General features: G+C 47.6%; 1 protein-coding gene across 3 annotated transcripts in view; it reads left to right on the top strand.

Moving 5' to 3' along the window:
* Nucleotides 1–27328, top strand: part of DPF3 (double PHD fingers 3) — a 276138-nt gene that overhangs the window by 164212 nt on the left and 84598 nt on the right. For all 3 annotated transcript variants that reach the window (XR_008671183.2, XR_008671182.2, XM_019010025.4), the window contains exons 5-6: nt 7007–7102; nt 16245–16323. Coding sequence is in view for 1 of the 3 variants with exons in the window: in XM_019010025.4 (XP_018865570.1) it covers nt 7007–7102; nt 16245–16323 (175 nt within the window). In the remaining 2 variants the exon portion in view is untranslated. The remainder of the gene's footprint in view (nt 1–7006; nt 7103–16244; nt 16324–27328) is intronic.

Below are 27328 nucleotides of genomic sequence, written 5' to 3'. Positions count from 1 at the left end.
TAAATTTATATTACATATTAAATGTTTATATTTTATGCTATACCTATTGTGCATATTTAATCAGTAAATTTATTAATTTATATATTAATTTATTAAAACTACAATTAATAATAATGGAATAATACATTGCTGGTTGGCTTGGTAAGTTCCATCGATAGCCAGGGCCGATGCGGTCATGCTCACCAGTGTCCCCGGGGCCTTTCCCAAGCTGGGTAGAGTTGAGTCTCAAAGGCATTGAATGAATCACAGAATTTGGCCTTCTTCTCCGCCATTCCCGTGTTAAGATGAATTGTCAAATCTTTTCCATTGAATTGCCACAACATGGCTTGTGTTTGTTCCCTCCTCTCCTTTCCACGAGCTGCAGCCCTAGTGAAGATCCTCATTAACTGTCACCTTTATTTGTCTTAGGGACCTTGGGGTCATCTTTGACTCCTGCTTGTCTCTCACACCTGACATCCTGCTCATCAGGAGCCTTGTCGACTGTGCCTTCAACACAAGCCCAGTTCTCCCGCATCCCCTCTCCCCGCACCCGCCACTGCTACCCTGGCCCAGGCTGCTCTCATCTTTTGTGTGAACTGCTGCAGTTGTCTTCTCAGTGGTCTCCCTGATAATGCTTGAGGGGCAGTCTTTAAAAAAAAAAATATTTTTTAACAGCAGTTTTAGGTTCACAGCAAAATGAAGAGGATGGTACAGATATTTCCTATATACCCCTGGTATAGCCTCCCCCATGATCAGCATCCTGCACTAGAGTGGTGCATTTGCTATAATAGATGAGCTGCACTGACTCATCGTTATCACCCAGTGTTCAAAGTCTGCATGACGGTTCACTCTTGGCGTTGCGCATTCAATGGGTTTGAACAAATGTGTAATGGCATCTGTCCACTCTTACGGTATCATACAGAAGTTTCACTGCCCTAAAAATCCTCTGAGCTCCACCTGTTCATCCCTCCCTCCGTCCTAATGCCTGGCAACCACTGGCCGTTTCCCCGTCTCCATAGTTTTGCCTCTTCCAGGATGTCATATACTTGGACTCACAGTATGTCGCCTTTTCAGATTGGCTTCTCTGATTTAGTAACATTCATTTAAGGTTCTTTCATGTCTTTTCATGGCCAGATAGCTCATTTCTTTTTAATGCTGAATAATATTCTGTTGTCTAGATACACCACAGGAGAGGGAGCTTTTTAAAATTTAAGTCTATTCCTATCATTTCTGTGCTCAGAACCTGCTACCGCCCCTGCTATCTGAGAGTGAAATTCAGGGCCTTCTCACCCCTCTCTGACTCCACTCTTCCTCTTTTCCTCGCCCACTCCACTCCAGGCACAACAGTCTCCTTCTGTTCCTCCCAGAACATGCCAGGCCTGTCCCAGACCTCAGGCCTTTGCCCTGGCCGTTTCCCCAGATGTACACTTGTCTCTCACCCTCACCTTCTTCATTTTTTAATTTTTATTTTTTATTATTTATTAATTTATTTATTTTTGAGACAGAGTCTCGCTGTGTCGCCCAGGCTGGAGTGAAGTGGTGCAATCTCGACTCGCTGCAACCTCTGCCTCCTGGGTTCAAGCGATTCTCCTGTCTCAGCCTCCTGAGTAGCTGGGATTATAGTTGCGCACCACCACCTCTGGCTGATTTTTGTATTTTTAGTAGAGACGAGGATTCACCATGTTTGCCAGGCTGGTCTCAAACTCCTGACTGCAGGTGATCTACCCACTTCGGCCTCCCAAAGTGCTGGGATTACAGGTATGAGCCACGGTGCCCGGCCTTCCTCTTCTCTCAAAGATGTCCCTGACCGTGCCGTACTTCATCCCACACCCTTGCCCTGCCTGCCCCTGCCTCCCGATTCCACTCTGCTTTTCTTGTTCTTTTCCATCACTCTTATCATCATCTAATGTACTTTCTAATTTACTTACTTATTATGTTATTGTTTATTGTCTGTTTTCTTCCAGTAGAATGTAAACTCCTCGAGGGCAGGATCCGTTGCCAGTTTTGCTTGCTAATATCTCATAAGCACCCAAACAGTGGTTGGTGCTTACCAGGTGCAACATAAATATTTGTTGAATGGACACATGAGGGAACAGATTCCAGGAATCGCCCTGTCCCCAGTTCTTCCCGTCTCTGACATGTCCTACTTTGCTCGCTGACCTTTTGTTCTAGAGCAAAACTCTGCTAAAAAACTGTTGTTTCCCACTAAATAAATTGAAAAGGATGAGCGTGACCTTCCTGGGCCTGTCCTCTCCATTCCTAACCTAGTTTTCAGGCTTATTTTCCACTACTCCTTTCCCCGCTCTGTTCTTCAGCCTTCTTCCCTCCATGCCATTGGTCCCGCTGTGCCCTTTATCTGGCATGCCTTTTCTTCCATCTCCATGTGTACAAATCTCACTCATCTTTTAGACTCAACCCCAGTGCCACCTTCCCCATCAAGCCTTTCTTGATCTCCCCTCCAGCCAGAGGGATCTCTTCTTGCCTTTGGTGTTTAAGCCAACTACTGCTTTCTTCCTTGTGTGTGTGTATGTGACTTTCAGATTTTGAAGTCAAGGTCTGTCATCTCTGTGTTACTTGCTAGAGTATTTTTTTGCTTAGTTCATGTAATTTGACAGAATCAATGAATGGGGCAGAGCCACTGCCCAGAGCCTTGATGCTCTGGGTATGTGGGTACCTTTCCCTTTAAAGCTGGTGGTGGGCTTGAGTTCTTCTCATGCAGCACTGGGCTGGTGCTGTATTGTCGTCATCATGTCACCATCATCTCCTATGTAAACTGAAGGTCTGCTGAGTGCAGTGCATGGGTCTGCTGTCTACTGTGCTAGAAGACAAAGCCAGGACCATAAGTCAAATGAGTTTACGTGTTTTTATTGACTTTGCATTATTAAAATACACATGTAGCGAATGGATTATGCTTTTTCATTCATTCATTCATTTGACCAAAGTTTCATGAGGGCTTCCTCTGTGCAGGCACTGTGCTGGGTGCTAGGGACACAGAGACCAAGAGATACCTATCCTCTCTCCTCATATTCGAATGTGACACACAGGCAGGAAACAAGGAATACAAATAAAATAATTGCATTTTAGGATAAAATCCATGAGAACAAACAGTATGAAGATTCAGTATCAGAGTAGAGTTCCTGAGGAAGATGAGGGATTTTTTTTTTTTTTTTTTTTTGAGACGGAGTCTCGCCTTGTCACCCAGGCTGGAGTGCAATGGTGCAATCTCAGCTGACTGCAACCTCCACCTCCCAGGTTCAAACGATTCTCCTGCCTCAGCCTTCTGAGTAGCTGGGATTACAGGTGCCCACCATCACGCCCAACTATTTTTTGTGTTTTTATTAGAAACAGGGTTTCACCATATTGGCCAGGCTGGTCTCGAACTCCTAACCTTGTGATCTGCCTGCCTCGGCTTCCCAAAGTGCTGGGATTACAGGTGTGAGCCACCGTGTCTGGTCGAGTTGAGGGATTTAACCTCAACCCTATGGGATGAGAAGAGTCAGGAAAGTGATGGTCCTGGGGAAGAGCTTTCTGGGCAGAGGAGCAGTGGGTGTGATGGCCCCAAGACAGGTCAGAGCTGGTTTTGTTGAGAGAACAGAAGACCTGTGTGGCCGGAGTATTGTGCCAGGGAAAAAAGAGCCCAGGAGTTCGACAGGTGGGCCGAGACCAGACTACCTAGTTCCCACAGGACAGGGAAGTGGCTTTTGGTTCCGTGTGATACAAAGAAGGAAGCCATTTAGAAGATTTTGATCAGGGCCGTGAATTTGTATTTCATAAAGATCCTGTTGCCTGCTGCATGGAGAGGAGATTGGATGTGGGGCCAGCAATGGAAGGAGGGAAATCAGGAGATTTTTGCAGTATTCCAGGCCAGAGATAATGTAGTCTTTAAAAAGGATTTTTTTTTTTTAAAAAACACTACCACAAACCACTGTTATCACCATAAAGACTGTTTAGAGTAACAGGGAGAAAAGTTATTTTAAAATGTGTTTATTTTCCAGATAATGTCCTTGGACAAGGAATGCATGTCTGTTACTGGGGGGTCAGCTGACTTTGTAGTTGGGCACCCCACCCCCGTCAGCGACTCCTGATACAGGACTCCCCCTCCGCTTCCTGGGGTCTGAAACAAGCTTTGTTTGTTAGAAACTCCTGGCTCCTCCTGAATTATGTTGAGAGGCTTCTGGTGTCAGGGCCGCATCGCAGGAAATGCAGACACACTGGGTCTGCCGCCATCACATCTGAGGCCCAGGGCATAGACAGAGGCTTTAGAGTCACAGGGAAGCTGATGGGCAGAGGGAGGATGGAGCCTCAGGGAGAAGAGAAGTCAGTTTACTCCCAGACATGGAGGCCATGTGACACTCTGGGGACTAGCTCAGCTGCCTCTACCAGTCTTTCACCTTCCAACCCAGAGTCCATATTGCGGGTAATAAATACCCTTATAATGAAAAATGAGAGTCGGAGTTGTACTGAGATGCCAGAGGCTATGACCTTTAAATTCGAGGCACTTGGAACTTACCATGATTAAGTGACTTCAAGACCTGGAAAGTTTGCAAGATGGTTCTACGAACAGCAACAACAGTCATAACCAGACCTTATATTTATACTATGTCTTTGCCCCAAAGGCTGCAGAGCATTTGACCTGTCACTGTCTCAGTCGGCTTTTGCTAGTGTTCCCACCTACAGGTCAGGAACTCAAGAGACTTACACTGTGAATGGGGGTTGACGTTTCCTAGTTATGGGCCAGAGGTCATGTCCAGCAGACAATGCTTTTTCTCTGTTAGATGGTTAAGGCTGGCTCAGAGACCCATTAAGTGCTGTCAGCTGGTGGATTCCCAAATAAACCTAGTAGAAAAGGCAAAGAAGAATTTACTAGACCTGTTTTGAGTTCTTTGGATGGACTGGGTGACTAGAAGTGTCCTGATCCCTGTGATTTAGAGCAGAACATTCTAGCCAGGGGCAGTGGTGGAAGATCACTGCCTGGTGGCTCACCCCGGGCTTCCTGCTTTGAGGACAGGCCAGAGGTGTCATCCAAGAGGCGGCTTAAACAGCGATGGTTATCAGACAACAGTGCAGTGTGTGCCACTGTCTCAGCCTTCTCAACATATTTGTGATCTTTGACCCATCACCACAAGGAAGAGGAGATGGGGTTACCCTGTGTAATATGGTACTTGTTCCCCTTACTAGCTCCATCTTATGCCATCTCTCCTTGAGCCACTAAGCACTGGTCACACTGGCCTTTCTGCTCCTTGGACAAGCCTTGTTCCTCTCCCTGCCTCAGGGAGTTTGCTTATGCTGTTTCCTCTGCCTAGAACCTTTTCCCTCCCTCCCCTCTGTCCTCATTCACAAGGCCAGTCTTTGCTCATCCTCCACATCTCAACTTCTCAGCTCATGTTCTCATGTAGGCCTCCCCTGGCCCTCGGATTAGGGAAAACTCCCTCCTAACACCCTCTCATAGCACTTTGAACTTGCCTACCACTGTTTTGAGAAGAGTTGTAATTATATGGTGACATATGCACATTGTTTAAATCTGTTCTCCCTTTCCTAGACTGGAAAGTCCATTTGGGGCTGGGGCTGTAGCCATTTTGCAGCTTGCCTAGCATGGAGCCTGCCATGTAGTCAGCACTAGATAAATGTTTGTAGATGGAATGAATGAATTCCTATTGTATAATTGGGGAAACTGAAGCATGAAGAGATGATGACTTGCCGTAGATCACACAGTGAGCCCATAAAGAACCCCCCAGATGGCCAGGTGTGGTAGCTCATCTGCATGGTATGCCTGTAATCCTAGCACTTTGGGAGGCTGGGGTGGGAGGATCACTTGAGACCAGGTGTTTGAGGTCAGCCCGGGCAACATAGTGAGACCCCCATCTCTACAAAAAATAAATTAGCCAGGCATGGTGGCATGTGTCTGCAGTCCCAGCTGCTTGGCAGGCTGAGGTGGGAGGATCGCTTAGGCCTGGGAGGTTGAGGCTGCATTGAGCCGTGATTGTGCCACTGCACTCCAGCCTGGGCAATAGAGTGAGTCCCTGTCTCAGAAAAAAAAAAAAAAAAAAAAAACCCTCTGGGCCCCCTGACATGGAGCCCAGTGAGCTCCATGCCCCTTCCCTCTTTTCCTGCTCCCCTTGTGGGGCTGGGTCCTCTGCTACAGTCTTTTATCCCTCCCTTAAGCCCAGAGGAACACATCCTACCTCCTTCCTTCCTCTAAAGGGAGTGACGTGCTTAGGCCCCTACGTGGAGAGTATGCCAGATTACATCTGGAATTCTCAGCCACTGTGCTGAGAAATGAATGGGGAACCCTGAGCCGATGAACCTGACCTTGCTTTGGTCATGGCTTCACTGGAGGATCTGGAGCACTCAAAACTGTTTTCAGCCTCAGCGTATTCACCTGCAAAATGGAAATTAGATTTTATGTTGCAATGTGACTGGCGGGCTGCTGGAGAGAGATAATTTCAAATTCATTATCTTTAAGCTCCATGAAAAGTCGGGTACTAAATGAAAGTCTATTTTTCTTAAAAAAAAGAAGAAAAAGCAGTGGCTTATTATGAACAGCACATTCGTGTTAAATCTGGTCAGATGAACAGGAAGTTACTTGTTTTCATCAGACAGGGCAGGGTTCCAGAATGGCAGGGAAAGGAGAAACATTTTCATATTTCTGAGGTGGCCCTCTGGGAGCAAAAAGAAACATTACATGTACAAAAGTAAGTTTTGTAAAACATTTTGGCCCCACATAGAAAAGGGCCCCTACCGGCATAGTCTCTTGTTAGAAAACTCTTCTTGGGCAAAAAGAACGGAAAAAGGTCAGTGTTCTGGGAGGACTTGTCTGGAAGGGGCCCAAGGGCTTAGGAGAGCCTCGGTAGTGCCAAGAGTTCAAACTCCAGGCAGGATTTCAGAGGCCCAACTGCCCAAGCAAAGGCAGCGTCTTCACTTTGTTAAAAAATAACAACAAATCAGAACACCCTTAAAATTACTCTCTGATGGTTTTTCCCTTTGCATTTCGTTTCTCACCTTTTCTATTTTTTTTTTTTCATTTCAGAGGGTTTTGGAAAATGATGAAAATGTAGAAGAAGGGAATGAAGAAGAGGATTTGGAAGAGGATATTCCCAAGCGAAAGAACAGGACTAGAGGACGGGTAAGTTGGGGATGACATGAGCGAGGAAAGAGATGAGGGAGGCTGGGGTGCCTGGCCAATGATTGATCTCCACTGCAGCTAGATGGAAATCATGGCCATGGTCTTACATGGAGAACGCTCAAAGAAGAAAACTCTAGAACAGCTCTGATCCCAGGTCGTAGCCTGGAAGAGTTCAGAGCTGGCAAGAGGGAGGAGAGGAGGCAGAGGGGGTACCCTGAGTGGGTGGTGAGGTCTGGGGAGGGCTGAAGGGTGGGATCAGGGTGAGGGTGGAAGATAAGGAGAATGTGCCTGTTGTCACCACTGCTTGGTTACTAAAGAAGGCTGGACATTTCCTGCCTTGTCCCTCGTGCTGTGCCAGAATGACAGAGTCAGGATACCTGCTTTTGGGGTACATGGTCACAGGAAGGGGAACATCACACACTGGGGCCTGTTGTGGGATAGGGGCTGGGGGGAGGGATAGCATTAGGAGATATACCTAATATTAAATTACGAGTTAATAGGTGCAGCACACCAACATGGCACATGTATGCATATGTAACTAACCTCTACATTGTGCACATGTACCCTAAAACTTAAAGTATAATAAAAAAATAAATAAACCATAATCATGACTATAAAAAAAAAAGAAGTTTGCTGGGGTAGCAGGTGGCTGCAGCTGGTGGCTCCCAGTGGGTTTGGCATGAGCTCTGGAGGCTTGAGACCATCCCAGGCGTCCTGGGATGGGACAAGGGAAAAGCCAGAGCCTGGGGAAGGGCAGAAGGGAAACCCAGGTGGAAGGAATAAAAACAAGAGACTGGTCAGGCACTTCCAGGCATTCAGGTTGAATCTAGAGTTCACGCCTGAAGGGGCTTTCTGTGGTGGCCGTCAGGGGTCTGCAAGGGCATGTGACAATAACCAGGTGGAGAGGGATCTCCAGAAGTAAACTGCTGCTGTCCACCTGGAAAATGGACTCTCAGGCTTGAGGATCTCACCGCTTCAGGCGCTAGGCGGGACTCTTACCCCTCCCACGGATAAGCACTTAGTCCCAGGCGTTCTGTGGGTTTGCTGCCAATGATAACCATGGCAGGGCTCTCCACTCTCGTGGTTCTCATGCCTCAGCAGACATCAGTATCACTGAGAGAGCTTATTGAATGCAGATTCCCAGGACCCCACTCAGAAATTCTGCTTTAGGAGCTCTGGGGCAGGGCTTTATACTATATTAGAAGCAAGTTCCCAGGCGGCCGCTGCACGTTGGCCAGCGCGGCACACACTGAGCTGAGATGCTCCAGCCTGTCGCAGTGTGGGGCTGTGCAGCCTGTGCAGGGGCTGGGTGGGCAGCTCTCTGATGGTGCACTTCTGGTACAGCTGGGACCAGCCTCATCACTTAGCAAGATTTTGGCTATCTTGGCTCGTCTCTTCTTTTCTCCTACTTTTTGTTGATTTATGTTTGTTTGATTTTTTTTCTGGAGTATTTGAAAACAAGTTCTAGACATCTTATCATTTAACTGACACATATTACAGTGTGTGTCTTTAACAGATATCATTATCATACCCAATAAAATAATAGTTATAATACCTACTATCTAGTCCCTTATCATTTCCCCGTTTGTCAAAAAATGCCATTTTATAGTTGGTTTGTTTGAAACTGAAGTCTCCCGGATTCCACAGCATACCTCTTCTGTATTCTCTTCTGTATTGCACCCCACCACACACATTTTTTTTTCTCCATGCCATTAATTTGTTGAAGAATTTGGGTTGTTTGTCTTGTGGAACTTCTCACATTCTAGAAGTGGTGGGAGGGTGGTATTTAATGTCTTTCTCCATCCTCTGTGTTTCCTGAAAACTGGTAGTTTGATTAGAAACTTGCTTAGATTCAAGGTGTGTGCTTGTGTGTGTGTGTGTGTGTGTTTGTGTATGTGTGTACAAACATTTCTTGTGGGGAGGTAAGAATCCTTCCTAGGTTGTGATAGGTTCTTCTCGTATCACATCAGGGGCATACCCTGTCCAGTTCTGCTTTGAGTGGTGTTTTAATTGATCAGTAGATTTGAGTGTTGTCAGCCTGATCTCTCCCTTATACAGTTCCTCATCAAGTTTTTACTTAATGATTTTTGCAGCCATTGATAAACTGGCCTAGACCCATTCACGGAGGGGAGGGTATTAAAAAGAAAATTGAATTGCATTATTAAAGGAGACTTTTGAGCTTGGACTTCCTGGGCCTTTGGTGAACTCCCAAAGAGCTGTGCATGTCCAGACCCACTTCCTTTCCTTCTCTCACCCCAACCAAACTGACTCAAGTGTGGGAAATGGTCCTCTTCACACCTTCTCCCCAACCTACATTTAGAAGATTGAGCTTGCAGTCAGTGGATATGAATTGGGTGTCTGTGAAAACATCAGCAGTCAGTGCAACCATGTATATTTATTGTGTACTTCCTGTAAACCAGGCAATGTGATGGGCTCTGTATAACAAGAGCTACCACATAGAGAGTGATGCCTTTGTGCCAGGTGCTTTAGACTCCTATCTCTATTTCTGCACTGTGCATTATGGCAGCTGCTGGCCACATATGGCTACTGAGTCCTCAAAATTTGTCTAGTCCTGATGGCGATGTGCTGTAAATGTAAAATACACATGAAATTTTGAAGACTTAGTATGAAAAAGGAATGCAGAACATCTCATTCTTAATTTTTATATTCATTAAATTATAAAACTATCATATTTTGGATATATTGTTAAATAAAATATATTATTAAAATTAATTGCACCTATTTTTTTTAAAAAAATGTGCTGCTGGAAATTTTAAAATGATGAGTTTGGCTCACATTGTATTTCTGTTGGTCAGAACTTCTTTCATTTCCACAAGCTGGTACTATTGCTCCCAGGGGGGTTAAGCAATTTGTTCAAGTTCACTCAGCCTAGTAAGGAAGAGGCTAAGATTTGAACGCAGGTCTGTGCTTTCTCCTCTGAGTTCATGCCTGGCCCAGGGCCCAGCATATAGCCAATGATTAGCTTGTCGAATGAATCATTGAATGATGGAAAAGAGAAAGAAAAGTCGTATTTCAGCTGTAGGGGAGATGAGAGACGCCTGAACACAGTGAGGGGGCTGGATGGAGCCTAGACTGGCTCTGGGCCCACCAGATACTGGCCAAGCAGCAGCTGAATGGTTCCATGTTGTACAGTGATACTGTGGACATGTTACCCATGCACGGAGCCATGGAAGGGCCCAGAAGGCTGTGGGCAAGCCTCCTGTGCTGGGGTGTGTGAAGCTGCTGCACTCACAGCCTCAGTTCAGCTGTTTTGCCCATGCTTTATTTTTATAATTATTATGTTTTAGAGATGGGGGCCTCACTCTGTTGCTCAGGCTGATCTGGAACTCCTGGCCTCAAGCGATCCTCTTGTCCGGGTCTCCCAAAGTGCTGGGATTACAGGCATGAGCCACCATACCCAGCTCATTGCCCACCCTTTAAAGTGGTATATTCCAGCCACTGCTGGCACTGGAGAACAACTATGCCCATTTGTCTTGTCAGAACCTAGAGGCAGTCTAAGTCTTGACACCTCTGTGTGTGGTCTCTGGATGGTGGCATTAATATCATCTGGGAGCTCATTAGGAATGCAGAAGCCCAGACTCCACACTAGATTAATGAGAATTAGAGTCTGCACTTTGACAAGCCCCCAGGTGCTTTGTGTGCTCACTGAGGAGGCCAGGGCTAAGGTAGGGATTACAGAATAGGCTCTGCTTTATTTGAACTTAGACCTTGCAAGTTCAAATTCCAGCTCTACCACTTACTACACGTTGGATGAATTATGTAACCTCTGTGATGGTGGGCAAATTGTATAAGTACCCTGGGCCTCAGTTTCTTCATCAGTAAGTTTTGAGTGCTTCATACTGCCTAGATATTATCAGGAGGGGGCAAGCACAGGGAATAACTCTTGGAATTTTGATAATGGGTATTCTCTGAGTGGTGAGGGGAGCCCAACAATTAATAATTGTGTTTTTGGTAACTTCAGCCCAAGAAGTCAAAGCTCTTTAAAATTCATGAGATTCTTGTGAGTCATCCATGTGAGTATTACCAATTAATCAATTATCAATCAATCATGAAGTATTTGTTTATGTACTGTGGTGTTCAGGTGCCTCTCAAACTTTATGTGCATAAGGAGCACCTGAGGATCTTGTTAAAATACAAATTCTGATGCAGTAAGTCCATGGGGTGGGGGCTGAGCTCCTGCCTTGTTAATAAGCTCCCAAGTGATGCTGGAGCTGCTGGTGTCAGGACCACACTTTAAATAGCAAGGGTGTAGGCTGGGTGCGGTGGCTCACAACTGTAATCCCAGCACTTTGGGAAGCCGAGGTGGGAGGATGGTTTGAGCCCAGAAGTTTGAGACCAGCCTGGGGGCAACATGGTGAGAACTCATCTCTGAAAAAATTAGCCAGGCAGAGCGGTGTGCACCTCTGGTTACAGCTACTTGGGAGGCTGAGGTGGGAGGATCACTGGAGCCTGAGTGGTCAAGGCTTCAGTGAGCTGTGATTGTGCTACTGCACTCCAGCCCTAGTGACAGAGTGAGACCCCATCTCAAAAGAAAAAAAAAAGGCCTGGCACGGTGGCTCATGCCTGTAATCCCAGCACTTTGGGAGGCCGAGGCGGGTGGATCACGAGGTCAGGAGATTGAGACCATCCTGGCTAACAGGGTGAAACCCCGTCTCTACTAAAAATATGAAAAATTAGCTGGGCATGCCGGCATGCACCTGTAATCCCAGCTACTCAGGGGGCTGAGGCGGAGAATCACTTGAACCCGGGAGGCGGAGGCGGAGGTTGCAGTGAGCCGAGATTGAGCCACTGCACTCCAGCCTGCATGACAGAGTGACTCCGTCTCAAAAAAAAAAAAAAAAAAAAAATAGCAAGGGTGTAGAGCAGTGGTTCTCAATTTTTTTGATCTCAGGAATTCCTTACACTGAGAGCCCCCAAAGGCTGTTATTCAGGTTATAACCACTAATATTCATACCACTAATGATATTTGCCATTTTAGAAATTAAAAAGGTTGTCTCTCTGAACCTATTGTGGTTTAAGAGGTAGCCCAGTAAAAAAGATTTAAAAGAAAAATAAAACAGATTTTAAACTAGAGAATACACACACGGTGACAGCATCATCACGTGTCATGTCACCTCTGGAAGACTCCACTGGATGCCTGTGAGAGCGTGAGAGTGAACAAGGCAGATCACGTTTTAGGACTCCTATGAAAATAGTTCAGACACTGCAGAGTCCCTGAAAGGACACTCAGGGATCCCCCAGGATTCCTGGGCCACACTGTTTGAGAACAACTGGTATAGAAGATCTAGCTCTCTGCTTGGGACCGAGTCTGTCCTAGTCAAGGGTCTTTCAGCTTCAGTAAAAATGGGAAGGATTTGAAAAGCTGCCAGGCCACTGCCCCAAATTTGAGCAACCTTTGAAGATGCAAACCACAGGAAGAGCAGGAACATGGCAGGGACTTAGCATTGGGAAACAGTAAGGAACCCAGGTAGTTTCTGGCCTCTACTTCTCCCTCCTTCATTCTTCCTGCTTCCGTGTGTACATGGCCCCATAAGGCTCCTGAATGTATGGGCCCTCAGTTCAAGTGGCCTATACTAGCTAGGGTCACTGTTTTCTAATTCCAAACCCCTTGGAGTTAGGATCTGATTGGCCCAGCTTGAATCAGGTGACTACTCCCGAGCTAGCCAATCAACTGTGGCCAGTGGGACAGGGCCATGTGGTACACTCATGGCTGCCATGGCCCAGCAGTGTGGGAATACTGGTAGGGAGGAATGAAGTAGGGTGGGCAGTTCTTGGGGAAGGAGGATTGGCTTCTTTTGGCTGGTCACCTTCAAAGCTTTCTATACCAGAGCCTGGAGACCTAGGTCCTGCTCCTTCTGCTGGCCCTGGGACTGTGGACAGGTGAGAACCTGCTTCATCAAGGGCCAGCTAGGAATCATAACACTACTTGGTCTAACTCATAGGGGTATTGTAGGAATTAACTGAGCTACTATATGCAAAAGAGCTTTGCACGCTATGTGCTAAGTGTTAGGGGGTCATAATAAAGTATAGAATGCCATTTTTGCCCTCAAGGACCTTCGAATCAAACTGGGAAGAAGATGCTAATACCCATGATACCATTAGAAACGGCAGGCACCTGACTGTGCACTAACCAAAGGCAACAGGAGTTCAGAGGAGAGAGATCGGCCTAGGCAAGGAGGGGGGAAATGATGTGTTGAGTGCTTCCTGTGGACTTAGTGCTGTCCCCTGTGGTTTCACACACTCTTAGCTCAAACTCTCTCAGCAGCTCTGCTGTATAGGTGTTGGTGTGCTCATTTTACAGTTGAGAAAACTAAAACTTAGAGAAGTAACTTGCCCAAGACACATAGCTGGTGTTTCAACCTGTGTCTATCTGACTTTAAGCGGATGCTGTTTTCACTCCTTAGTGTGGCAAGAGGAAGATTCTTGGAGGAGTGGAGGTTAGCAAGGGCAAAGCCTGGATCAGATGTGCATGGGCAGAGGAGAGCACAATCGTGGGGTGAACCCGAGGGGATCAGCACTAGGTTGCCACTGGCTGTGTAAGTGGGTTGTAGATGGCAATGAATGAATGAACGTGTGAATGCATGAACCTATGACCATGGGCTCCTGTCTTTCATCCCTTTGTCTAATGGTCTGAAAGTCCCGTGGGATGGACTAGGGGGGCAGTGTGGAGGTAGATCCCCCATTAGGGTGGACTAGGGGGGCAATGTGGAGGTAGATCCCCCCTAGTGGGTTCTTTGAACAGCTCAGGGGTCAGTTGATGAGCTCCTGGATTAGGGTGTGCAATGGAAAGGAAATGCAAAGCCTAGATGGCCTTTGGAGGAAGAAGCAATAGCATTTGGATACAGAGAATGAAGGAGAAGAACCAGAGATGACTGACTCGCTGCCTGCCTGATTGATTCATCTATTTGGCGAATGTTTATTAAGTGCTTCTTATGTGGCTGGCCCTGTGCCAGGTTCTGAGAATAGTGGGGGCCAAAATAAACATGGTCTCCACCATGTTTGTCTCTCCATGTAGGGGAGACAAAATCAACTTGTAAACCAACACAGGTATAATCTAATGCCAGACAGTGCTCAGTGCCATGATGAAATGGGAGGGGAAAGAAAACAATGGAGAGGGTGTGAGTGGATGTAAGTTGGTCAGGGAGGGCTTCTCTGAGGAGGTGACATTTGAGAAGGACAAGTAGGATTCTGAGTTTCCAAACCTGAGATCTTCTAAGAGACCCTAAGAGTGCTACTGCCTCAGGAAGAGTCCCTTGCATGTCCCCTGAAGTGCCCTATAGACACGATCCCCATTTTGCAATTGAGGAAACTGAGGCAAAGCGAGTGTGGCACAGAGTCACTCTGCTGGTCAGCCCTGCTGCAGGAGATGAAAACCTGGCTCCCACAGCACCCTCCCTTTCCTGCTGGCAGCTCCCCCAGAAGCCCTCGTACATCCAGTTCTGCTCGACTCCTCCCCTTCCCCCTGGAGGTATTTTTAGTCTCCCAGAGCCCCTTCCCCAGTCTGCTGTTGCCTCGTCATTCTGCTTGACTTGCTTTCACCTGCTCAGAGGCGGCTGTGACAGGGCTGCAGGCTGCATGTCAAGCTGTCCCTGGCTTCACAGAGGGGTGTGGAGGGGGAGGGCAGCTGAGGGTGACCACCCTCGGCAGTGCGGGCAGGCAGGAGGCCTGTCAGTGCCCGGGGTGACTGCCAGCACCTACAGATCCTTCTTGGGGTCAACTCTGAGTAATGAGGGCGAGGGGAGGAGGGCTGCTGGCTGTCAGCGCTGCAGGGGTGGGGTGGGGAGGGAGACTGGTGGGAGGGAGGGAGGAAGTGGAATTTGTTTTGGAGAGAGACAAGCTGAGGAGGTGGCAGAGGTGGTAGCTTGGCAGGTGGTGTTGATTGGGAAGTGGGTGTGTTTTCTGAGTGGGTGTGTTGCAGGCCTAGGGTACAGGCCTTTCCACTGTGAAGTCCCCGGTGAGTGTGTGCATGGAGTGTGTGTGTGCACAGAGTGTGAGTGTGTATGTGAGAGTATCCAAGGCCTTTCCACCATCAAGTCCCCATGGCCACTTTTCCAAGCCAGGCCCCAGGGGCTGCCCCATTTCCCCTGCACCCCAGGCTGCTGCCAGGTCTTATTCCTCACCTGCTGCCCCTTCCTCTCTGTCCCCAAAGACCCCGACAGGCCCTTTCCGTGGTTGGGAGTTGACTGCTACTCATTACCAAAGAATGACCTGGAGAGGCGAGGGTGCTATACACGTGACCAGTGTGGGACTTACAAAGGTTTAAAAATAAACCTCGCTGTGTTCTTGTCACCACCGCCCTGGGGCTGCAGAGCTGCCAGCAACCTCTCTGACTGGGCTCTTTGATTCTTGAAGGTAGAGCTCATTCCACTGCCACCCTGGGAGATTCACACAGGGTGGTGGTATCAGAAGTCCAGCCCAGGAGACCATGGGGGTCAAGGTCTTCGTCACTGGCTGAAGGCCCAAGGCAGACCACACAGGGAGGCCTTAGCCAAAGCCCACCCCTACTGAGTAGGCCAAGCATGGGGTGGTGGCGGGAGCTCCCCTGTATCTACACTCGTGCACTGGGCCTGGATGTCAGGACTGTCTGGCTCTTGCGACACTGCGGGGATGGACACAGAAACCTAGCCTTGCCCCCGTCAGGCCTTGCTCCTGATACATGCATCACCTGGTCTGCTGAGGGGCCTGGGGTTGTCATCCTCAGCTGTCTCAGTGAAGCTAGGAGGCTAAGGAGCAGGAGGAAGCGGCCTCAGTGGCACGGTAGTGTGTGGGAATTTGGTAGAGGAGGGCTTTTCAGTGCAGCTGCCCTGAGTAGCCGAATGACCTTGGGCAAGCTCCTTAACCTCTCTATCGCTTCAGTCCTTTGGTTTGTAAAACGGGGACCCTAGTAGAAACCACCTCTTGGAGTTGTGAACATTGAATGAGGTGATACAGGTGAGCAACTGAGTGATTTGGGGGCATGTCTCCTGACCTCTCTGGGCCTCAGTTTCCTCCCCTGTAAGATGGGACTGGTGTTGGCACAAAAGTTGGGATGAAGACGGTGTAAGGAGCTCGCAGAGCGCATGCTCCGGAGCTGTGGTGATGACCATGGTAACAAGCATCCCGTACCCCAATGTCTCCCCAGGCTCGCGGCTCTGCGGGGGGCAGGAGGAGGCACGACGCCGCCTCTCAGGAAGACCACGACAAACCTTACGTCTGTGACAGTAAGTATGGGCTGGTCCCACCTTCCTTCCTCCCTCTGCCCCTGCCCCCAGGGCCCCTCTTCCCTGTGCTTCCTTGGCCGTCCGCCTGCCAACCTCAGTGTGTGCTCTCCTCTTCCTCTCTGTCTGCACCCCAGCTTACTAGCCTGCCGCCTCCACCACAGTCACCACTTCCTTGGGCCTCTGCTGCCCTGGGGGGTTTCTGCAGAGGGGAAGCCAGCTGGGGTGGCCCCCACCCTCAGTTCTGCGCCCCCACCTCCTGCCATGCCTCCTGTGTGGCTCTCCTCCGGCTCTCTCTCTCACGCTCTCTGTCTCCTTTAAGATTCATCCTCTATTTCTTTCTGTATTTCAGAGAGTTACAAACAAAAGCATAACTCAAAACCCTCCGACAAAGGTACTTGGCTCGCCATGGCTTTTCATTTGTTTCCCTTTAATTTCCTTTCCCTCTTCCTCTCCTGTCCTAGGTAGGGCAAGTTATGAATCTTTCTATGACGATGACTTACTTTAATAAATGGCCCTCAATCCATCTCCAGCCTTTCTTGCTTGCTTCAGAAACATCTTTTGGACAAGCGACTGCCTGGCTGGCTCCTGAGTTTAGGGTGTGCAGACGGAGCTAGGGAGCCCACGGGAGGGGAGTCGCAGGGAGCCAGGGCAGTGGGTGGGCCTCGGGAAACCTGCAGCTTGATGAGGGAGGTGGTCAGCTCCAGACAGCAGAGCACTGGGAGGCAGATTGAAAACCTGTGCCCTAGTCATCTTCTCACTGTACCGGGTACCATTTGCTCATTCTATGGGAGGGCAGCCCTCACCACCACACTCCTAATGATCTTCACTTGCCATCTTCTCCTCTCTGAGGATGCAGAGCTTCGCCATAGGAGGGAAGGGGCTGCAGTGAGGATGGCAGTGAAACAGTTGAGGCTGGACCCTGGCACGGGTCTCCCTCTGGGTGTCCCACCCATCTTGCCAGGGTCTGCAGTCTCCCTGAAGGTAGGGAGAGAGCTGGCAAGGCGGGGTGGGGGTGGGGCCCAGGGAGCACCCTGGGGGTGGTGTCTTTTGTCTCCTCCTTCACTGGCCTCTTTTGATTTCAAAAAGTTGTTCTGTGTCCAATGGGGTGACAGCTGGTTGGAGAACATTTTGCTAGAAGAACTTAAACTCCATGACTCCCATTTGGCTGCTTAATACTCCATGCAGATGCTATTCCTGAGATGACTCCTGCAGGTAACGTCTCCACCCCAAAGCAGTTCTAGTCCAGGATGAGGAGGGAGCAGGGCATGGGGTCTGATGCCTTTTGGCAGCACCAGGAGGTGCCTGCTTGGCCTGGGTCTTGCTTCCTACATGGCGTTCAGTTTCACTCTGATACATAGAAGCCCCAGCATGCTGACCCTTGAGAGACTGGCTCTAGGCCATGGGCTGGGAAGGGCCCTCAGACCGTCTTGGGCTTTCTAGCTGTGTTTGGCTTGACCAGCACATCTATCAAGAATGCCAACAACTGCTTTGGAACTGGGGCATTGCTACTATGTTCTTCGTTTATTCATTTTTATTTATTTAATTTTTTAAGAGATGCTCTTGCGTTGTCACCCAGGCTGGAGTACAGTGGTGCAATCATAGGATTATAGCTCACTACAGCCTTGACCTCCTGGACTCAAGCCATCCTCCTGCCTCAGCATACGCAGTAGCTAGGACTACAGGCCCATGCCACTATGCTTGGCTAAGTTTTTAAAATTTTCTGTAGAGATGAGGTCTTGCCCAGGCTGGTCTTGAACTGCTGGTTTCAAGTGATCCTCCTGCCTCAGCCTCCCAAAGTGCTGGGATTACAGGTGTGAGCCACCGCACCCAGCCATTTGTTCCTCTTTTAAAATGCTTTATCTTCATATGTAATTGTCTGCTACTATAGACCGTGGGATCCCTTTTTGCTCTATCTCTGCAGCTTTCATTGGATTCCCAGCCCATCATAATCCCATGGACTCCCAGACACACACACCTGTGTGCCCTTTTCTCTGACTTCATCCCCTCCCAGTTCCTCTCCTCCCACCTTTGCCTCTGACTTCTGCCTCCTTGTGGATCATCTCCATGAAGTGCTGTTTGTGGGCATCCCTCTCTTACCGGGCACCCCTCTTTCTGCAAAGTGCTTGCATCACACACTGTCTCCTGAGTCCCCGTGGCTTTGTTTCGGGACTCTCAGTGACGTTTGCTTCTCTCGATGCCCTCCCCGCAGGCTCTCTCCCGCCTTCTGTGTGCCCTATAGTGCCTGGGAGGCCTGACGGCAGGCTTTCTGGAAGTCTCAGCGGCTGCTTTCTTGGCTCTGTCCGCATGCGTGCTGCCTCCTCTCCCTCCCTCGGTGGAGCAGGGGCCACCGTCGATTGCCCTTCTCTGTTCTGGCTCTCTTAGGAAATTGTGTGGCAGCTCAGTGATTAATAGACTTTATTTTTATCTGGTGCCCTTCAGACATGTGATCCTTTGGGATAGAAATGACCTTTGGAGAGGTCACAAGGCCCACCCCCACCACCCCCAAACTGGGCAAGCAGTGCTTTTAATAATCTCTAATGCATCCTAAGTAGAGAGGTGTCTGGCCGCCTCCTCGAGCGTCCCTAGGGATGGTGTTACCATAAGCTGCCCTTTCTTCCATGATGCCAGCTGTGCTTCGAATGAGTGTTTTTCCTTAATAGGAGCTGAAGATTTTCTCTCCTACAGGTCCCCTTGTCGTTTGCACATCTTTCCCCTACGAATAGGCACATTAGGGCTTTGTCCATCTGGGAGACCTTCTGAACATCCCATATATTCTTGGTTGACTTAGGGCCCCACCCCATAGTCTCTATGGCACCCTGCTTGGAATTCCCTTCCAGGTCTACACTTAAGCATGGCACTCCTAAGAAGTAGCATCAAGTCCAGGTGGCTCAAAGAGCAGCGGACATATCTCCTTACTTATGCCCTGTCCACCCTCTCAACAGCTTACTAGTCGAAGCCCGTCCCAGCCCTGGTGTCGATGCCTCTCCAGGTGCATGTTCTTTTCTACTTATGCATTTGATTATTCCTTCTTCCATAAATCACTCTGCATTTGGTCCCATTGAGTCTCAATAAACAGATCCAATAATATGTGACTTCAATATACAAGATTCAATAAAGGCAAATTTAAAGACATTGCCCAGTAGTTAAATTTCATTCTCCACAGATTTGCCATCCCTGCCGTTTTTGTATCATCTATGGTGTGATTTGCATAATTCCCACTCCATCTTTCAAGTTATTTATGAAAATATTAGATCACCTTGGACCCCAACCCCTTTCTGGGTTTATGTGTAGTGGTAATAAGCTATATTCTGATGTGATTTATTTAACCCTTCCTGGAATGCATTCCTGAATATAGTGGTCCTATGTGTTCTTGCTCCAAGCTTCCTTTGCAAAATGGGTGGCTTGAATATTATTGTAGCTGCTCACTCCAGGTGATAGTTTGCTTGATGCCTTTTACTCAGTCATTGAATTTCTTCCATCTCAGAGAAATGTTAAATCACCTGAACATGATTTATGTTTTACCCAATCCATGATGTATGGATGTATGAATACTTTGTTTTCCAGCAAGTAACCAGTCTCTTTTAATTACCTTGAAAGTTTACCAAGCTTAAGGGTTAAAGTTCTGTTTCTTCCCTTTTAATCTCTTGCTTAAGGAAAAGTGTTTCTTATGCACAAAGAAAGCAACTGAATAGGACATTGTGGAAAAGGCTGTTGGTGTTTGTGAAAGTGTAGGCCCGGACCAGCTGCACAGCAATGCCTAGACGCTTCTTAGAATTCAGACTCCTGGGCTCCACATCAGACCTCCGGTATCAGAATCACTGGAGGGAAGGCCAAGGGGCCTGCATTTTCTGAGAGCTCTTCAGGGGATTCTTGTGTATACTGGCTTTTGACAGTGACAAGTCTACTTCATTTAAACATGAAGGCTTCTGGCTCCTGACTGCTCAGCTCTTATTATTTTCTGCTTTTTGCATCTGGACATTCTGGAGTCTCCAAGAATTCTCCAGGCAGGTTGCCACTGGCTTGCATCAGTGTTTTAGTTGGTCTCCTTAGAATCTATTCTTTCCATTTATTTCGCATTGATATACAACTCAGCTATCCAGCGCTTGATTTTTAATTCACTTAATCGCTTTAAATCCTAGCAGTATCCTTAGCCCCATTTTGTAGGCAGGATGATAACTGTGGACAGGCAGGTGGAAGGAATCCTTGGGTTTGGGCTGCTAGAAAGTTTTAAAAGTCATTTCAAGAGTTTGCCTCTTCTCTTCCTAATTGCTCCCAAGCCCGAATTTTTCTGTTAGCGTCATTGGAGCAGACTCCTGATGAGAGACCCACTTTTCCATTTTCTTTGTTCAAGAAACATCATAGAAAAGAAGTTGGTGATGATGATGTGATATTCAGGGAGAACATTTTGTCTCTAAGCATTAGCCATGCAGGGAGGAGCAAAGCAGGCATATGCCCTTTTGCTAGACACAAGGGAAGCAGTGTAGGAAGTTTTCGTGTTTCCTCGAAGTGTTTTCTGAATCATGGTCTTAATTCCTGTGAGTAGGTGCTTAGGGTGTGTAGAGCGCTAGGCTAAGTGTTTCACGTGGATTATCTCTGTAAACCCCCACACCAACCTGGAGAGGCAGGGACAGTTGACCTCACTTTACCATGAAGAAACTGAGGCTCAGAGAGGTGTAGGGCCTTGTCCATGGTCACACAGCTGGGATCTAGGATGTGAACAGTGGGATATGATCCCAGTGTCCTCAACTCTAGAATCGCCATACCCTAGGACATCTTCCATACTAACTGCCCCTTACGTATGCTCTCCTACCCTGGAGTTTCATTCTCTTGAAGGCTGCGCAAAAAGCGTTTTCAAAGTTAATTAATGAGAATGCACAACTTACTTATGAGGTGAAGCCCTGGCCGCTGTCGATGGGCAATTTCTAGGCATCAGGCGGGCAGGCTGGAGTCAGGTAGTAGTTACAATTGAAGTAGGATGGAAGGAATTATATGATTTCCAGTCTTTTAAATTTAAATCTATTAAAATCACTGCCCCCCAACTACGGCATTAGGCTAGATTAGTGACAAAAGGCAAATAGACATGGCTAAAGCCCTCCTAGAAGCATTACTCACTCCTGAGTCACGTCAGGTGTCACACACCAGGAGTGGATCCTCTCAAGGCAACCTCTGTCTCAGCAAAGTCTTTGTTCTCTACCACCTCCACCCTACAGATGTGCATCTTCAGTTGTGTGGCCACTTTACCCTGTTGCCTCCCTTCTAGAAACCCAGTCGGGGAGTGTGTTGCCACACCCAGTGGGGGTAGTATCAGAATAGGGTCTAGGGTCTCTTCCCGTTCTAAAGTCTCTTGTTTCTTGGCAGTGGTGTACTTCAGAGAGAAGGGTATCAGGCTGTTGGGAGGAGCAGGCTGGACGTTTAGTCCTGGTTCTACACCTCAGTTGCTATGGCACTGGTTTCCTCCTTTGTCCATGAGGGGATGGCTCCTCCTTTGGGCCTCCGGACTGCCCTGATCAGCACTCCTTCCCCACACAGTGGCGCCTTTCTTCCCAGGCAGCAGCTTAACAATGATGCTCTTTACTAGGGAGGCAAGATGTCTGGAGGACATGAAGGGAGCAGTGGATTGGGGAATACCACAGGAAACTGTGCCACAGGCCAAGAAGTGCAATGGGATGGGTGGATCTACTGACTGGACAGACAAAAGCTTGAACCCAAGGCAGTCCCAGAAAATCTGCTTGACCTCAACCTCTTTCAAACTACCCTGGTTTTACCCCTACCTGAGTGCAGCAGGGAGAGTTAGATGACTCTTGCAGTTTTGCTAAGAAAAAAATTTTTTTGAGGGCATTAAGGCCCATATTCTTTAAGGCTCACGTGCTTTTCGCTTCAAGCTGCAGTGGAAAAGCCAATAACGCGGCCTTCAGGCTCACTGCCTTTGTCGCGGAAGGGAAGCTGGGCTCATCACTCAGTTGTCTTGCAGGTCCTTGGATGGGGGTGGGATGGGGCAGGGGAGGAAAGGCTCGGTGCCCCCAGAAACTTGATTTGTGGAGTGGGGCTTGTGGCATGGGATTGATCCCTGGAGACTGAGTGTGCCGTTCCAGCAAAGCTGGGTCTGTTTAAATATTTAAATGCCGTTGTGTCATGGACACAGGTTGCAGGTGTTCCGGCAGGACTGGCCAGAGGCAGGGCTGGGGAGAGGGTGAGGTTTCTCTTTGCTGTCCCTAGACCCTCCTATCTCTGCCTCCTCTCCTCCAGGGCTCGCATCTTGGCATTTGACCTTCTAACCTACACCTGCCTTCTCTGGGCGGTGACCCACACCCTCTGGAGTTATTTTCTATTCAGTCACTACCTTGTTCTCCACTAACTGTTTCTTGATGCACACTTCATGACAATTCCTATTTCTGTGTAGATGACCCATAATAGGGTAGATATTAACAATTGTAGAGGTGCTTTTCATTATTTTTTTAAAATAACTTTTTCTATGGAAATAGTATTTGTTCATTGCAGAATAATCAGGAATTACAGATACGCAAAGCAGAGGTTGCAGTGAGCTGAGCTCGCGCCATTGCACTCCAGCCTGGATGACAGAGCAAAAAGCGGGTCTCAAAAAAAAAAAAAAATAGAGGAAAAAATAAAAGTCACCCATCATCTCACTCCTTGGAGATAACTTACATTTTGTTTTGCTGTATTCCATTCTAGGATTAATTTTGTCTCTGTCTATACACACACACACACACACACACACACACGCACACAGAAGACGACTAAGAAATGATACGTACCATTTTAATGCCTCTCTGCCCCACTCAGTGATACATCAGGAACATCTTTCTGTGTCAATAAATAGATTTTATGACATAGTTTTTAGGGCTATATAGTGTTCCATTATGCAGACGTGCCACAGCTTATGGACATGTCTCGTAATTTGCTCAATGTTCTACTGTTAGATGTTTAGACAGTCTAATATCCGTTTACTATTAAAAGCACTGTTCCTGTAAACTAGTTCAACCATTGCGGAAGTCAGTGTGGCGATTCCTCAGGGATCTAGAACTAGAAATACCATTTGACCCAGCCATCCCATTACTGGGTATATACCCAAAGGACTATAAATCATGCTGCTATAAAGACACATGCACACGTATGTTTATTGTGGCACTATTCACAATAGCAAAGACTTGGAATCAACCCAAATGTCCAACAATGATAGACTGGATTAAGAAAATGTGGCACATATACACCATGGAATACTATGCAGCCATAAAAAATGATGAGTTCATGTCCTTTGTAGGGACATGGATGAAATTGGAAATCATCATTCTCAGTAAACTATCGCAAGAACAAAAAACCAAACACCGCATATTCTCACTCATAGGTGGGAACTGAACGATGAGAACACATGGACACAGGAAGGGGAACATCACACTCTGGGGACGGTTGTGGGGTGGGGGGAGGGGGGAGGGATAGCTTTAGGAGATATACCTAATGCTAAATGATGAGTTAATGGGTGCAGCACACCAGCATGGCACATGTATACATATGTAACTAACCTGCACATTGTACACATGTACCCTAAAACTTAAAGTATAATAATAATAAAAGAAAAAAGAAAAAAAAAAGCACTGTTCCAGCTATACCTTTGCATAATGCTTTATTGTTTCCTAGAAGTACAGTTGTGAGGCTGCAGGGCCTGGTGCATGGCCTTTGATCTCTCTTATTTTGAGTCATGGTGGGGAGTATAGGAAAGCAAGGAGCCTGATGGGTCTGCCAGGTTGCAGAGAGCTGGGTGAAACAGGATGTGCCCTGACTTTGGAGTGGTTCTGCTGCTTGTTATCTGTGACATCGAGAAAGTCATTTTGCTGTAGGAGTCTCCGTGTCCTCCGGTGTGTGGTGGGGATGGGGCACAGTGGGAAAGCTGACTGTGATGATGTATATAAAAAGCTTTGCACATGGCATGTGCTTGACAAAGGTTTCCCCCACCTTGGTCTTATTTTCTCTTTCTCCAATATACTTGGAAGGAGAAAGGCTGATATTGTGCAGGAGATAGCACACTGCCAGGGCGGTATTTAATTGAGGGGACAGTGAGCACTGAAGGAACAGGGCAGGGAGTGGTCACACGAAGAGGGGCTGCTGTGTCAGAGAGTGCAGCCCCAGGATGCCAAGAAGGCCCTTAGGGCGCATGGATGGAATTGATATTGGCCCCCAGGGGTGGATGGGTGTGCCCAGGGGTAGGGGGAAGAGGTAATAATGATAATGCTGAAGTTTGTTGAACTTATATTATAGACCTGGAATATTCTGTTGGCTTCATCTATATTAACTCTTTAACTCCCACAAAAGTGCTATGAAATGGATGCTTTGGTCATCTCTATCCTACAGATAAGGAAACTGGGGAGAGGAAGGGTTAATTAACTTTCCTGAGGTCACACAGTGAATAAATGGCAGAGCCAAGATTTGATCCCAGTCATTCATCTCTCTCTCTCTTTTTTTTTTTCTCTCTCTCATTCTCCTTCCCTCCCCCACCACACACACTATCACTGTCCCTTTCTGGAAGCTGCTGGTACCTTGTGCCTACCTGCTGGTAGGCTGCCTCCCACATTGTGTGATGACAGTTTGTTTCTCTGCTCCCTCAGGCTGGACTGTGAGCCTTCTGAGGGCAGGGCCCAGGCCAGAATCAACTTGCAGCCCAGCCCCAGCACAGTGGTGCTTCCAAACTGTTGATGAATGTCTGGAGAAGGGAATGTGGGATGTGCATACCAGGGAAGAAGAAGGCTCAGCTCGACTAACCCAGAGCATGTGGGTAGGGAGATTGGGGGCACAGAGTTAGACCAGGGTTGCTGGGAACATCAGGCTGAGGTGCTTAGAGCCACAGTACCCAAGCTTTTTGGCACCAGGGCCTCATGGAAGAAAATTTTTCCACGGACCAGGGGCGGAGGGCAGGTTTTGGGATGATTTGAGCACATTACACTTATTGTGCCCTTTATTTCTATGATTATTACATTGTAATATATAATGAAATAATTATTCAGCTCACCATAATGTAGAGTCAGTGGGAGCTCTGAGCTGAGCTTGTTTTCCTGCAACTAGATGGTCCCATCTGGGGGTGATGGGAGACAGTGACAGATCATCAGGCATTAGATTCTCATAAGGACTGTGCAGCCTAGATCTCTTGCTTGTGCAGTTCACAGTAGGGTTTGTGCTCCTGTGAGAATCCAATGTGACATCTACTCTGATCAGACAGAAGGTGGAGCTCAGGCGGTAATGTGAGTGATGAGGAGCAGCTGTAAATACAGGTGAAGTTTCACTTGCCTGCCCGCCACTCACGTCCTGCTGTGCAGCCCAGGTGTCAGTCTATAGCCCGGGGGGTTGGGGACCCCTGGCTTAGAGGTTGGCCTGCATGGTCCGTGGTAATTCATGACAATCCTAGGGACATCTCTAGGAAGGTTGATCTGTAGGATTCGGTGTTCAGGGAGGAAAGCCTGAAGCCTGATGACCGAGAAGAGCCTTTTCTAGTCAGCTAGGAGAAGACATGAAATCTGGATGGTGGTGGTAGCAGCAGTGAAATAGACGGGGCAGACAAAGAAGACTTAATGAAAGAGAAATTCACAGAACCCGGCAGATGATGGACAGGATGTGGAGAGCAGGAGAGAGGAGAGAGGGAGGTGGCAATGATGACTCTTGACATCTTGCACTTGGGTCATTGAGACAAAAGGGGTAGCTTAACTGGAATATCCTAAAAGGGGAAGTAATTTTGGGAATGTGATGAAACTGACATATGAGTTGGTGGAAATGGCAGGAATCCAGGCAGAAACGTCTAACAGATGCTAATGGACAGTTGTTGTTTCCTCTAAGGAACTGAGGAGCTTACACTGACATTGTAGGTGGAAGAAGGCCTACCTCAGGCAGGGGGCGGGGAATCACACTGGATAGCCTGGAACTCACAAATAAAACCTGCTCAGCATTTGAGGCCACACCGATGTCCTGGCATGGGAGGTGTACAGAGATATTGAGAGAGAGGATGCTAGCAAGATTCCCAGATGCCTGGGGGCTGCCTCAGCTTAGGGTAATCAGGTCTGATTTTTGACCTTTCTCTTTTTACCTTCCCCAGAAATGTTGACAATGACATTTATTATTTAAATTATTTTTATTGTAAAATTGAAAAGAGAATTCAGTTTCACTCTTAATTTAAGCTCATTAAGGACATGCTAACGCAGGACTCACTAGAATCAGGAATCAAAGACACCACCCTGCAAGGGATGCCAGTTGGAAGAAGGTGGCTCCGGAGTCAGAAAGCTAGGATTTGAATCTTTACCAGGTCACTTCCTAGCCATGACCTCAGGCAAATCACAAAACCACTTTGAGCCTTTGTTTTCTGGTCTTTTAGGTGAGGACAGTAATATTAACCTTAGTGGGTTTCCAAGAGGGTTCAATGAGAAATTGTGTAAAAACAATTAGCTTACTGCTTGGTTCATAGATATTTTCAATAAATGTTTATTTTCTTTATACTGAATCGAGAAAAGGTACTTATTTAACACCTAAGCTGGGGCCCCAGTTGTGTTCTGTGCCCTAGCTGCTGCAGGATCTAAGGGAGTTGTCTGATCAAGTTAAATGAATGATCAAAAATAGCTGATGTTTGTTGAACACGTGCTGTGTGCCAGGCACTGGGCTGAGCATTGTAAGAAGATGAACTCCTGCAGTTCTCACACCTCCCCAATGGTCTACAAACTGTTATTGCCCTTGTTTTACAGACGAGGAAACCGAGGCTGAGAGAGATTAAGTCACTTGCCCAAGGTCACATTGCAAATCAGCTGACCCAAGAAGGCAGACTCCCGAGTTCACCTGCATTCTGTTACCCGGCTTCTCAGCAGGGCAGGAAACATTCCCATAACACATGGAGTGCTTTGGTTTTAGGGGTTTCTGCATTTCCCTGCTGAGGATCCAGAAATCAGGTGATAGAATATTTTGAAACGAGAGTCTGGTTGCTTGTCTCTGTTCTTCCTCACATCTAGTAAATTCCCAA

Source organism: Gorilla gorilla, chromosome 15 (genome assembly GCF_029281585.2).
Source record: "Gorilla gorilla gorilla isolate KB3781 chromosome 15, NHGRI_mGorGor1-v2.1_pri, whole genome shotgun sequence".
Lineage (NCBI taxonomy): Eukaryota > Metazoa > Chordata > Mammalia > Primates > Hominidae > Gorilla > Gorilla gorilla.
The sequence above is the reverse complement of the archived record's forward strand: the minus strand, read 5'-3'. Positions and strand labels throughout refer to the sequence as shown.